The sequence below is a fragment of the Solanum dulcamara genome, chromosome 12 (genome assembly GCF_947179165.1).
Source record: "Solanum dulcamara chromosome 12, daSolDulc1.2, whole genome shotgun sequence".
NCBI classification, from domain to species: domain Eukaryota; kingdom Viridiplantae; phylum Streptophyta; class Magnoliopsida; order Solanales; family Solanaceae; genus Solanum; species Solanum dulcamara.
The window spans coordinates 6482359-6496369 of NC_077248.1; the positions used below are offsets into that span (position 1 = coordinate 6482359).

The 14011-nt window shown below is 35.0% G+C and overlaps 2 protein-coding genes across 5 annotated transcripts; one reads left to right on the forward strand and one right to left on the reverse strand.

Moving 5' to 3' along the window:
* Window positions 1-2677: 2677 nt before the first annotated feature.
* LOC129876731 (F-box/LRR-repeat protein At1g67190-like) lies at window positions 2678-5861 on the reverse strand. 4 transcript variants are annotated; one of them, XM_055952224.1, is made up of 3 exons: window positions 5648-5860; window positions 4876-4977; window positions 2678-4139 (listed from the first exon to the last, which is right to left on the reverse strand). In XM_055952224.1, exon 3 carries the CDS (start codon window positions 4131-4133, stop codon window positions 2880-2882), a length of 1254 nt encoding a protein of 417 aa, XP_055808199.1. In that variant the 5' UTR covers window positions 4134-4139; window positions 4876-4977; window positions 5648-5860; the 3' UTR covers window positions 2678-2879. The 4 variants fall into 4 exon arrangements, with proteins under 4 accessions (XP_055808199.1, XP_055808200.1, XP_055808202.1 ...); XM_055952225.1 differs by having other exon boundaries at window positions 2678-4142; XM_055952227.1 differs by lacking the exon at window positions 4876-4977 and having other exon boundaries at window positions 2678-4142; window positions 5648-5861.
* Window positions 5862-8383: 2522 nt separating this feature from the next.
* LOC129875918 (uncharacterized) lies at window positions 8384-12915 on the forward strand. Its single transcript, XM_055951157.1, has 4 exons — window positions 8384-8531; window positions 9016-9101; window positions 9249-10902; window positions 12329-12915. Exons 1-4 carry the CDS (start codon window positions 8384-8386, stop codon window positions 12913-12915), a joined length of 2475 nt encoding a protein of 824 aa, XP_055807132.1.
* The last annotated feature ends 1096 nt before the right edge of the window (window positions 12916-14011 follow it).

Below are 14011 nucleotides of genomic sequence, written 5' to 3' on the forward strand. Positions count from 1 at the left end.
GCAAAGATACTTTTGGTAAGTGATGCATGCATGCAAGTCAAATCTTCTTTTTCCTTTTATGTTTTCACTTAATTAAACAGATTTTTTTCTGTATTATTAAACTATAGTATATAATAGGTTGACATGATGGCTCACAGAGGTATCCAAGGAAATAAATTTAAGTTCCTTTTGACACTTCATCTTCAAGAGAACTCCATTGAGAAGAAAGGGAATTCTAACTAATTAAAGTCAATGCCGTTGGTAAAAACACCTTACTTATTACAATGTTGTCAGTCAATATCACATTATCATATATATATATCGAGAGAGAGAGAGCGCATTAATTTTTTTCACTACAAAGTCACCCAAAAGGTAATTAGATATCTACGGTGTATAAATTATAGGAAAAAAAATATTAGTGTATTATATTTTTCGCTATGTGTGAAGTTTCTAAAAGGATAAAACTATAAAGATTTGTTGTACACAGTTTTATCTTATATTTCTATAAAAAAAAATATTTTCACAACTTGAACACATGACTTATTGGTCATATAGCAACAACTTCGATTATAGATAAGCCACGTTAAAATATGGGATTTGTAATTAAAAAACCAAAAAATGATACAGCAGCATGAGCTAACCTTTTGCTTTTTATAACTTTATTTGATGACACAAAAAAATCAATCAAAAATTTATCAAATTATATTTAAAGCCATGAAAATTATGTGTTACTTCTTTCTATTTCAATTGGTTTGTTTTATTATTTTTTAAAATTAATTTTAAAAATAATGTATCCTTTTTTTTAGAAATTAAATAATTTGAATTTTCATATGTTAATACTTTCTACATATCTCTAGTTTAAAATCATAAATTTTTTTAAAAAAAAATCTTAAATTCTATATCAAAATCAAAATTAGAAAATCAAATTTAACCGAAGAGAGTACTTAGTAAACTAATCCAGACTCACCAAGGTATTGTATATACGTATCTCCTTCGTCATGATTTGACTCTAAAAATTTTGCCTTTTCAAGCTTTAGGTGCAAAAGATGAAGGTTGCCGAGATGAGAATGTTGAGATGAATGTGTGGGCATACCAGGAGTGACAAGATTAGAAATGAGGCTATTCGAGAAAAGGTAGGAGTGGCCTCGGTGGAGGACAAGATGCGGGAAACGCGACTAAGATGGTTTGGACATGTGAAGAGGAGAGTCCCAGATGCACCAGTGCGGAGATGTGAGAGGCTGGCCATGGATGGTTTCAGAAGAGGTAGGGGTAGGCCGAAGAAATATTGGGGAGAGGTGATCAGACAGGACATGGCGCATTTACGACTTACCGAGGACATGACCCTAGATAGGAGGGTGTGGAGGACACAAATTAGGGTAGAAGGCTAGTACATAGTGGTTTTATTCTCCCTTATTCGTAGGCGTATTAATGCACTATGATTTCTTGTACTCTGATGTATGTTATTTACGGTATTTATGTTATTATCCAATAATAATATCTACTGTTTTGTGCTTTGATTATACTATTGTTTGGACCGTTTTTGTCATCTACTTATTTACTCTATTATTCTTGTCTGACCTTTTTATATGTTTTTATTTAGCCGAGGGTCTTTCGAAAACAGCCGTCCTACATTGGTAGGAGTCAGGTCTGCGTACACTCTACCCTCCCCAGACCCCACGATGTGGGATTGCACTGGGTTGTTGTTGTTGTAAGCTTTAGGTGAACTCAGTTTCAAAGGGTTTGAGGAATCCAATGCTTTATGCTCAGATATGATTACTCATGAAGAATATTTAGTTCTTCACCTTTTGTTCTCTTTTGATTCATCTCTCAAATTCAAGTTGGTCAACGTGTTGACCTAATATATGCATAATTTCTTTCTTTAGATTAATTGCATAATCAATTCACTAATTTTGTCTTTTCTTCTCACAGTTTCCAACTTTTGTTCCTTCTGCATTATTGACCTGACTACTTTGTTAACCTACTCACTCTGCTATTCACGCTTGATATGACACACTTCTTAAAAAGTAATAAATAAAATATTAAACTTATTAATTGCTCCTAATTATTGTAAGTCATATCACTTATATGAATTACGTATATTTAATAATAAAAGTAAAATAAGTATAAAATGATAAATTATTTGTTGTTTTGTTTTTAAACTGAACATTTAATATACGTACTTTCTAAAATTTAGCAAAAACTCGGATACAGTACAAGCAAAATTCACTTAAATTAAGTCAATTGCATTGCTGTATCTCTCCTTTATATGCTACTGCCCAAATTATCAGTACTATGATTTAGTAATTATTTTATTTTTTAATGTAAAAGTAACATCCCCTGTATTTGATATCGAATGTCACATGCCTCAAACGCTAATTTAGTGAGCTATATAATTTATGAGTAAAATCCCTTTACGTTGCCCCTACCGAGAAGGCATAATCTGTTGATACACAACGTAGATATGAATGACTGATGAAAGTAACTTAAAAAGGAGCGTTGCAAATAGCGTAACATCCAACACAAAATTAGGTAATTTATTTTTTAAATCTTTAAAGATCTAAATGTCATAAGAAAATATAGACAATACCAAGAACTTTTTACATATATGATTTTCATCTAAGATGATCATAAATGGAGCAACATGACTAGCAAGACTCGTATAGCCAACCTCAACTTAGTTGGGAATGAAGCCTAATAGTTGTGAAAATAGAAACCAAGAATAGGCATATGAACTTCCGTCAATTTACAATAGCTAGAAGCACAAATTTATCTACAAAAAAGAAGTATGTTTCCCAACCAAGTGGAAAAACTATCAACAGTAAGGATCATGTACATCATTGCACTATCCACAACGCCATATCTGACAAAAAAGGGAACTCCAATGCAACAGTTCCTCATATCTATAGAAATTGAAACTGAATATTCACACGTCGGTATTCCCTCATAAGCATTGTAATGAAGGATGTGAACTTAGCAAAGATATGACATGCTTCAGGTGTGTTGACATCCGAGACAGTGCCACCAATGACCAACTTCCTCAAATTAGGGCACCTTTGCAGCAATTCCAATACCCAATGTGATTTAAGGTGACTAATCGATCTCCAGCTAAGCTCCACTTCAACCACATTTTCCAATTGACCATAACCAAGCAATCCACACTGAAAAGCCTGTCCAAGTTCATAGGCCAAGGATAAATGAGTTAATTGAGGAAAGCAAGCAGAAGTAGTCTTGCTCAACACAAACTCATTGTTGCCATCTTCAAACATAACACCCCATAGACTCATCCTTCTAGCCTTTGATAATTTTACAATCATACGACAGAAATAGGACCGAGATGTTGTGAAGTAGTGGACATTCACAATCTCAAGATTTTCAGTATTCTTACCAACATCAAGACGGGAGATAATAACTTCATCCAATACTAGGATTCTCAATGTCCCTTTGCCCCCAAGCTCAAAAGTACGAATGTCACAATCAATTAGGTGCAGCTTCTCAAGGATATTAGCCTCCAAAATGATTTCCCTCAACTCAAAGGTTTCAAGACGGATATCTTTCAGAGAGTTGCTACTCAGTATCATTGACATCTCTGGACTATTTCTACCAACATCCAGATCGACAAGATTTAAGACCTCAACTTTGGGACAGGCAGAGAGCCAACAACTCAGGTTCAAAGTTGATATTTTGACACGGGTTATTGAAAGAGACCTCAAGCAAGGAAACTTTAGGTAACTAGGAAACCTGGAAATAGTATTATATGACAGATCCAACAGTTCCAGTCTCTGGCGACTACATATTTCAAGTATATCAAGGTGTGGGGTTTTAACATTATAATGCAACTGGCGCAAGGTATCACTCGTATGCATTAGCCAAGAAATCACCGGAGCCATAGTGAACTTAACATTGTCTTTCAAGATTATTGAAAGACACTGCAATGCGTTAGTCTGGAGAATTGTCCGAGTTATAATCTCTTCAAGTCTGCTCTCCGTGAGCTCATCATAAACATGCCAGTCGTTCGAATTAAACGCAAGTATATGAAGATGATTCCTCCATGCCTCTTGCCAATTCCGGCAAGTTAAAGATGCAAAAACAAGATCTCGTGCTGCTCCAACCCGGGACAATATGTTGCCAATGACCTCGACAGGAAAATCCTCCATAACCTCCTACTAAAACAAGTTGGCAGGGTTAACAGAAAAAAGATGCTATATCCAAAAAAATACAATTGAGACATTGAAGCCTCCAATTCCCACCACAATTTTATCCAAGCCAGGGGGTGATTATCAACCAATCTAAAGTCAACTGTCCAATTACTCTCACCAATCCATGAATGGAAAGATCATCATAAACAAATTGAAACACAAACCTCAAATCACACTCTTCAAACAGAGATTGACAGTAAATCTCATGCCACTTTTGTGGGAAATTCAAGCAAAAAATGAAATACAAACAGACCAGCACAAGGAAAATCTACTGAAACGGATTCCTTAAATCCACCTTAAAATCCACATTCAAGAACTTGGCTAACTTATCTCAAATTTGAGGATTATGAACAAAATGCAAGAATTTGGCTGACTAATCTCAAATTTGAGGATTATGATCACGATTCACGACAGCTCAGGGGAAAGGCTGACAAAAGATAGGAAATTTCAAGCTCATTCTTCTATATTAAAAGATTTCCAAATTATATAAAATGTCACATGTATTAGTCATAAGATCCTTTAGAAGCATAAGCAACAACGTCGCCGAATAGAAGCAAGGACAACACATTTTAGCAACCTATTGGGAACCCATACAATCTATCTTTAAAATCTGTAACAACATATTATAACACATCTCTTTTTCAATAGAGAAATCACACTTCCAACAATATAATTATTTGATGTTCGGAAAGATGCTCACCACAATCACTAGATAAATCGATGGACAAATGTATAAGCAAATTTGCAGCCCACAGGCCCTAGCTTCTTAAGACTTCAAGAATTTTTTATTTCCCTTTCGCTCCTGAATACAAGATGGAAACAAGCAATTAAGCAAAGCCTAAAAAGAACATTCAACACTAAAAATCATAATTATACATGTTTCCCCAAAGAGAAATTTGAGTTTTACATTTATTCCAAAAACAGAAAAAAGGAACATCGGTGTTTTGGGATCTGAAAATCTAAATTTAGAGTGTATTCGGTATGAAGGAAAACATTCTCCAGAAAATGCTCCATAAAAAGAACATTCACAACTAAAAATCATAAAACGCTTTTAGGATAGTATTTTATGCTTATTTATCAAGCACAAGAAAATAAATAAGAAACATGCTTATTTTCCAAAAAAAAAATAAAAAATTCTCTTCATACAGAGAACACAGCCTTAATGTTATGATATCTGATTATCTCATATTCATGAAAATGTCTATATAATTTGCAGTACAAAGCCGATAACTAAGATTAACCAAAGAAATCGATCCGTCAGATTCAAACTACCACCAGAGTATCAGACTATCAGTATACATTTTCTCAACTCTCAATATAGAGGAAAGTAATGAACCAAATCAAAGAAGGTACTAACTTGAAAATTAATCGAAAATGTTGTATCTGTTTCATGTTCAAACAAGAAAGAAATGATAAATCAGTACTAGACAGAAGCCTGTTCGCCGGAAGAAGGGAGGAAATCCGAAATATACCTGCCGTCGCTGACGATTTTCGCCGGAGAAGAAGGAGGAATCTGGCAGACGATCGATTCTCCGTCCTGAATCTAGGGTTTCAACTTCGTTTTCTTTCCGACTTTGTTTCAGAGCTTAAGCTCCAAACAGAAAGGCAAGAAACTTTATAGGGCACAAAGACAAGAACAAATAGAAGGCGGTGAAGCTGTTAGCGGGATCTTTTTAGTTTCTGTTAGTATTCGAATTTTCTAGCTAAATTAACATTAACTATATGTTATTAAAATACATTAGTATTTTTTTAATTTATTTTTTTGGTTTTCAATCCGGTGACTGATACCCTCTTTTGAGCCTGACTAAATTCGAATTTGCGTTAAAAAATTTCACATTAGAGGATATTCAAACTCCAGACCTTTGATTAAAAATAAAGAATTACTTATCGTTCTACCACAACCTTTATTGGTAAAACACATTAATATTGATTGTATGTGGTGTACCTCTCTTTGTTAATTTAAAAGTAGTGCTAAATGGACTCCATGTAGATAATTAGAGGAATTAATTGGAATCTTTTTATGGAAAAATACTCAAGTATTTCTCTACAAGTTTCAGTTATATTGAGACAAAGATTTAAGATTAAACTTAAGTCCTTGAATTTAACTACAAGTCAAGATCAAGTCCATTAAATTTTGAAATGAGCTTCATGCCCATTGAAGAAAAAAATCAATTGATTTATAAAGATTGTAACACTGATTATATTTAAAATAAAATATTGTGATCATTGCGAGCTTATTTTGTCTTGATTATTATTTTTTTTCGATGAAAATTTTATTAGTCCAAGCATGGATTTCACATCTTTATTTCTTCCTTTAAAGAACTAATGAAGTATAATGTTACAAACTTTATCCGAATAAACATCATCTATTGCTTTGACATTACTTGTTACATAATAACGAACAATGGCAAGTCATTTGATAATATATATATATATATATAATCACTTGAATAATTTTGATCCTTTAAATTTGTTTTAAAATAAATATTTTTATTTTCATCAAATATTTATAACAAATTAATTCTTATAACATATTCAATATAATTTGATAAATAAAATCAAAAAGCATAATATATACATAAATTTTACTCAAATTTTAAAAGGTAAAAAAATATTTTAGATAAACACTAAACAATATAATAAGCGGTTAGTACATAAGAGGAAGAGACGGAAAACGGTTGGCGGACAAATGGCGCCAAAACTAAGAAAGAGAAAAAAAATACATTATTTTCCACCCATCAAAAACAAACAAAATTAGTAATTTCTCTATCACTTTATCCTTTTTTTTGTTCGGATTTTGACATTTCTGCTATTGCTAGGCCTGTTAAGAAGGTACGAGGATGACAAATATTCAATATCTAATTATTTTTTTCTTCCAATTTTCTAAAGATATTTTATTTTGATAGATCTCAAAATTGATTACATTGAAACAAAATTAAATTGGAAAGTTTCACTCTTAACAAAAAAATTGATTCAGTTTCTGCAAGGCCTGTAGTAGTTATGTATTTGCAATATGACATTTTCATGCATATTATGAATATCAAACATGAAAAGTTTACTTGTTAGATCCCATTAGATGCCCGGCACGGTCTGCGAGGCCCATCGGGTTCATCTGAATCCAGAACTTTCAATGCGAAACATAAATTTATGTATAAAAATTCACTAAAATTTCCATGAATAGTAAGTATGAACCTAGCTATAACTTGAAAATATAATGGGTTCGAACCGACTGAGGGTTGAACCTATAGAGTTTAAATACTCGATCTGCCCGTGACGGATGATTTCGTTTATGCAAAATATTTTAGAGGGAAAATGTTTTCCCTCAAGAAATAGATCATTCTCTAGATTATATTTTTCTTCAATATTTGTCGGGTATGAAAAAGTAGGTGACATATAATAATTGCACAAAGTGTAATACTACAACAACAAATTCAGTGTAATCCTCCAGGTGGGATTTAGAGACGGTAGAGTGTACGCAAATGTTACCTCTACCTCGTGAGGTAGAATTTTTATTTCCGAAAGACTTTCGGCTCAAATATCACATAACAGAGTAACAAGGAAAAGAATATACAGAGGTAAAGAAGAAGGCCTAGCAAATAATAGAGAAAACATTACGTAATATTCAGCGCAAAGGAACAGTAGCAATAGCAAAATAGTGTGATGACCGAAGCACAAGTAACAATCAGTAGTAACAGAGAATGAAGGAGAGTTAAAAGTTGATAATAATGTTCGAGTGTTGCTTGAAGTGTGACTGAATATGAGTTGGGTATTTTGTAAAAGATTTACATCTGTCTATATGGTCAAGGAAGTTAGTTTCTTCATTTTGGTTGAAAATACTTTCATCAGAAAAGACCATGTCTCTAAAGTTATTAACATGCTCCTTTGGCCTCTTGACCTCTACTACGAGAGGTAAGGGTAAGGTCTACGTACACTCTACCCTTCCAAACCTCTCTTGTGAGATTTTACTGAGTATGTTGTTGTTGTTGTTGTTGCATTAATGGTTTCTTTGACATATTTGTTTGGTGGTCGCGCTCATGAATTCTTACATTCCCTTTAATTTTAAGTTGTGTTCTGTTAGCTCCTTGTTGATCCATCAGTTTTGGCTAATTCGGTATACATCACATGTATCAGGTGTATAGGATGTTGGAAAACTCTAAATCAATTAGGTAGTAACGGTAACTGGTTCACAAAGAGTATACTGTAACACAATGGGAAAGGGTTTGAGAAACCGCCGAGAATGTAATCCTCCGGGATGCATGTTTGGGATACTTCATCATTTAAATCAACAACATCGGTGGCATCAAGTCAGGAAACGCCTCCCATACATAAAGCAGGCTGGTGGAAAGCATATCGTTGGTAAGAAATACATTAGTTGTTGGTAGAATATTTTCCTCAGCTAAGATATAGAAATGATCGGAAACAGACTCTCTATCCGACAAAGGTAGGAATAAGGTCTGCGTATATCCTACCCTTTCCAGATCCCACTTGGGGGATTATATTGTATATGCTATCGTAGATATAAAAATGATCATATTTTCATGCTATATAGCATTTCCAAACACTAAGGATTTGATGTTGGAGGAGTAACTATATTCCTAGTATGTTCATATTCAACTTATTATTTTAGTCAGGGCACCAGGAATTTTGCTAAGGGTATTCAAGGTTTAAATATATGTACAAGAAGTAAATTTTGACCTATATAATCGGTACTAATTTTCCGATGAAGGATATCTAGTCACTCTATATGCCACTCCTTTTAGTCCTTGGTTACTATCAAGATTTGACACTTAAAACAAGTGAGGAGAAAACAGGATGTGATATACTGTTTCATTTTTTGCAGCGACAGGAGATCGTGGGAGTAATGCAACTGCAACTGATTCTTCTAACATTCCAGAAAAAATAGAAGTCAAATCGGATGATTCCCCTGTAAGTTTCTGCAAATTAGTATTACAAAACCTGTTTTACGCTTGCCTCTTCTGCTTTTGTTTTGTGGTTGCTTATTCTGATCATGTGCAAAGAGACAACGTGTGTTTTGCACATAACTGTATATACTAACAAAGTTTGCTATTTCAGATTGTAGCAAAAACAGCAGCCGCTCAGCACAAAAGTTCAATAAAGTCTCGTTTAAAAACTTTGATCACAAAAGAGATACTATCTGGAAAAAGAGTCCAACATCGCCGAACTGTGTCCTGTCCTATTAGAATGCCAGTGGAACAAACTGCTCCTATTCGTTATCTAGGTCCTGCAAATGTAGATCATTCTCCAAAAAATCGTTTAAATGACAAGATTTTGCAGCAGCCTCAGAATAAGTATTCTTCCGTTGCTAGTTTGTTAGATCCACCCCTGCCGGAGAAAAGAAAGGTTGCTGTTACCAACAACAACCCATGTGAGTTGTGTGCTGCTATGAATCATTTAAAGAAATGTAATACTAACAAGAACGGGAAGCAACCAATTACTACAAACTTCACTCTTCGTCGTACACAATCACTTTATTTTAGTGAGCGGACTAAAAATGTGTCAGTTGAAGAGTCGAAGCTATTTTTGGATGCTCTTGATTTACTAAACATGAGAGAGGAGTTGTTCCTTCAAATATTACAGGACCCGAATTCTTCATTAGCACATCAGTTACATGGTACATGTGCATCCAAAGGCTTAACCAAGTCCGTGTCATTTCCTTCCCGCCTCTCACTGGAAAAAATTGCCTCCAGGTCAAGCAATAAGAGCAGTCAAGATAAGTCACAAATTAGAGGTGAATTCTTGGGGGTTGCTAGATTTGAATCTGCAGAAAAGTTGAATAGACATTTAGTAAATAGGAACGAGGAGGAAGTCGCAAAAGGTGTGCTGACAAGACGTGAATCATTTGATAAGGTCCCTCCGAGTTCACCTGCTGCGCTCAAACACAAGCGCCACAATAGTAAACTTGTACTAGCACGTTTCAGGAACTTGAAGGATAAAATAACACATGCTCTTAAGGAGAGCCGTAAGGAGAAGCATCGGATTGTTATGGACGCTGTCCTTCATAAGGTTCCACACGGCCGTAGGTCATCCAAGGATGTTAAACCAGATGGACATGACGGATACTTTGCAGAAAGTACCGGTAAAATTGCTCACTGTCATCCTCCATTTAGCAAAAACCGGATGAAATCCTTTAAAAGAACACCATCGCTCAATGACTCGTTAGACAGTTATAGTAGATTACTTGAATCCTGCTTTAGTAGGGACGAAAAACAGAACAGCTCTGAAAGGTCGAGTTTGAGAGCATCTAGATCACCTTCACCAGCTAGAAGTAGGCCAATAGTCCTGGAGAGGATTCTTTCTTTACCTGATCTTAGGCATTACCCTTCTTTCCGTATTGAGGACACTCCAGAAGCCAGTTATTCAGAAACACTCGATACAGCTGCGTCGACAGCATCCAGCAGTAACTTAAATTTAGTGGCTACCAGGTCCAATGAACAGAAGTCCCTGGATATTCCTTTAGGTTCAGAAAAGAGAACGCAACAAGATTCCTGTTCAAACTCCAAGATTCCAGAAGATTTTCTTGATGTCAGTGAGAATTCCGATGACATTGGTGGACTAAAGACAGAGGAGAACTCTATTTCCGTTGAATACAATATGGAGGACAATTCAGCTACTAATTCCACTTTGGATAAACCGATCTCAACTACTTTGCCTGATATGATAATTCAAGAAGCTAGTACCATTCCAGCAGATCTCTCAGCAACGGAAGGTATTGTTTTGAGGCAATCTTACATTGTTCTCTCATTCTCCATCTATCTTTATAGAAGAATTAAACCACGGAAAAGCTTTTTTCCAAACTTTTTTTTTTGGCCAGTTTGATTTTTTTATGTACTGCTTCTTTCAAAAACTTAATTTGCTTATCATTTGTTGTTTTAGATATACTTCATTTCTGTGTTGAACACCTGAAGTTCACTTGAAACCTAAACATGCATTAGTATGGTGCTTTTCTAAGTTGTGCTGACAGACGCAGACCCACGTGGAAGAGTGGGGGTGCACATGCACCCATTAACTTAAGTGCACCGGGCTGCCCTTTTTTTTATGTATATACCTTGAAAAACTAGTATGTATTAAATTGCTCACCCTATAGAATGAAAGTGGGTTGGGGGCACGCTGGTCACAGGCGCTGCTTCCCTGATTGAGACCCGGTTTGAATCCACAATATCATTTTTAATCAGTTTTTTTTTCTGTTTTAAAACATATACTTTGCACTTACGTTTAGGAAAACAGTAAAGCGCAAATGAGTGAGCCGAGAATTGAACCTGCATCAGTTCATACATTTTGCACAACCTTAACCACTGAGCGATCTCTCTCAATTGCTTCATTTGTGTTAAACTTCAATTATTAGCGTAGAAATCATATTTAACCTATATACCTGTTTCATCATTGCTCAGGCTATCAGTGACCAGTACGACTCGGTATTATCCCTTAGTCGTCATTGAAAATTTTGTTGGCATTTATGTTAAGATAATGATGCACTCACCCCCCACCCCCGCTATTCAAATCCTAAGTCCTGACTCTAGTGGTGCATATTATATATGTTTCTTCATGTATCATCTATGCATGTATATCTATGTTTCTATATTGGAAGCCTCTAAATATCAGGATTGGTTTCTCAAGAAGTGATGTTAACCTACTATATTGCAACTATATTTTCTTTGGGAAATTTAGAGGGAGATTGAGATTTCAACTGAGCAACAAAATGTGCATTATATTTATGTAACAGGTATAGTTCTTGTCATATGTGACTAGAAGGTCACTGATTCGAGCTGTGAAAAGAACATCTCGCAGAAATGCAAAGTAGGGCTGCGTACGAAAGACCCTTATGGTCCAGCCCTTTTCTAGATCCCATGCATAGCTGTAGGAGCTTAGTACATCGGGCTGCCCTATATTTACCATGGTGTCTTTTGTTCTTGGTGGAGGCGGAGAGTAGAAGAGCAGAAAACTCTGGCAATTAAGCTGATTCAAGTTTGTGTTTTACTGAGAAAAATATTTGGTGTTTCTTTGTATCCTTACATAGACTCACATATAGATATAAGTGATCTTAGCATATTAGAATGAAAACAAAAACGTCTAAATTTCTGCTGCAAAGTTTTCATTGGCTAACTAATTGAATGAATCTGACATGAATTCCTCAGGTATAGCAGAAAATGCATTTGATACCAATGAAGAAGAAATTCTAGTTGATGAACAGACGACAAGTCTATTGCAAATTCAGGTGGACGAAAAAAATAAAGCTGAATTCAATTATGTTAAAGATGTACTGAACCTATCAGGCTTTAGCGGAAATGAATTTATGAACCTTTCAATATTTGAGGAACTGGGAGGATGTTTTCTTTCTCAACCCGACTGTTCAGGATACGCTGAAGAAAGTGGAAACTATGATCAACTTCTTCTGTTTGATTTAATCAATGAGGTCTTACTACAACTTTACGAGAAATCATCATTATACTGGCCAAAGGCATTAACGTCTCGTTCTTATATCCATCCAATGCTACATGTTGGCTACCATCTGCTTGAGGAGGTGTGGAAAGATATAAGCTGGTGGCTCAGTTTCGAACTGGAGAATGATCAATCACTACTTGATGATGCTGCGAGTCGTGATCTAGAAAAAGGGGACAATTGGATGAATCTGCAATTTGATGCAGAATGTGTTGGATTGGAACTCGAGGATCTCATATTAGATGATCTTTTAGACGAGCTAATATTCATTGACGTTTATTAATCCTTCCAAGGTAGGTGCATTACATTTATTCTTCATAGATATTGTTTAGCTAGTTCTCTCAGTCGATCAAGTCAAGAGTATAGGAGAAAAAACTACTGATGAGTAAATATTTCGTAACAATATTGTTCTAGACTGTACAGAGTTAGTAGATTCGGTTATTAAGCTCGTTGCATATATAACAATATGTAGCTGAGTTTCTGTAGTATAATCAAGAAGTGGAGAGTGCTTATCATCTGAGCAACTCCCACTTGTCGTTATGTTCCATTGGAAGTATCAGTAGATGTAAGTTAATTATCTTGTTCAAGTGAAGATCTGTATTTTGTACTTATATTTTAAATGTTTGTGGGAGGATTTCCAGCTGAATTTGTTGGAAAAAACGGACTAACACAAAAATATATATGATCAAAAATAGTAGAAATAAAATGGGAAAATAATGACACCAAGAATTTACGTGGAAACCCTTTTAAATAAAGGAAAAAACCACGGGCCAAAAGGAGCAACTGATATCACTATAGTAAGGAATTTTACACTGGGCAGTACCAAGTACAATACTCAAAAATGACTACCACACACTCAAAAGGAATACACTCTTTTGATCTCTCACCTTACTAAAAATATCGCTCACACTCTATTTTTCTTCACAGACTATTTTTTTATAGTCTATGGAATACCTCACAGCTCAAAAAAAATTCTCTCTGTCTGTGAATTGGATGTTTTGAATGAGGAGCTAAAGAGCTCCTTTTATAGAAGAAAACTGCTCCAAAAATTCAACATTGGCTACGTTTGTTTTTTGACAATTTTTTGCTGCAATTGAAAAAGTGACAAAAACAAAGGAAAAGTTTGGCAGCCATTTTTGAAATGGCAGACACTTCTTTTGAAAACAAAAAAAGAGTGGGGACTGGACCCAACAAATCTCCCCCTCCAGTCTCATTCACTAGAAGGAAGTATATTCATTTTCTCAGAGAGAGCTTATGCCAACCGTTTTTTGCACAAATCGAACTTGTCCCTTGTTACCACTTAGCATATCTGCAGGATTCTCATTTGTAGAAATCTTTTCAACTTGCATAGATTCATCTTCTATCTTTTTTCGAATCTA

Coding starts and splice junctions, on each gene's coding strand:
- LOC129876731 (XM_055952227.1), bottom strand. CDS start 4,133: ATGGAGGATTTTCCTGTCGAGGTCATTGGCAACATATTGTCCCGGGTT.
- LOC129875918 (XM_055951157.1), top strand. CDS start 8,384: ATGGGAAAGGGTTTGAGAAACCGCCGAGAATGTAATCCTCCGGGATGC. Junction 8,532..9,015: donor TGGTGGAAAGCATATCGTTG/GTAAGAAATACA, acceptor CATTTTTTGCAG/CGACAGGAGATCGTGGGAGT. Junction 10,903..12,328: donor AGATCTCTCAGCAACGGAAG/GTATTGTTTTGA, acceptor TGAATTCCTCAG/GTATAGCAGAAAATGCATTT.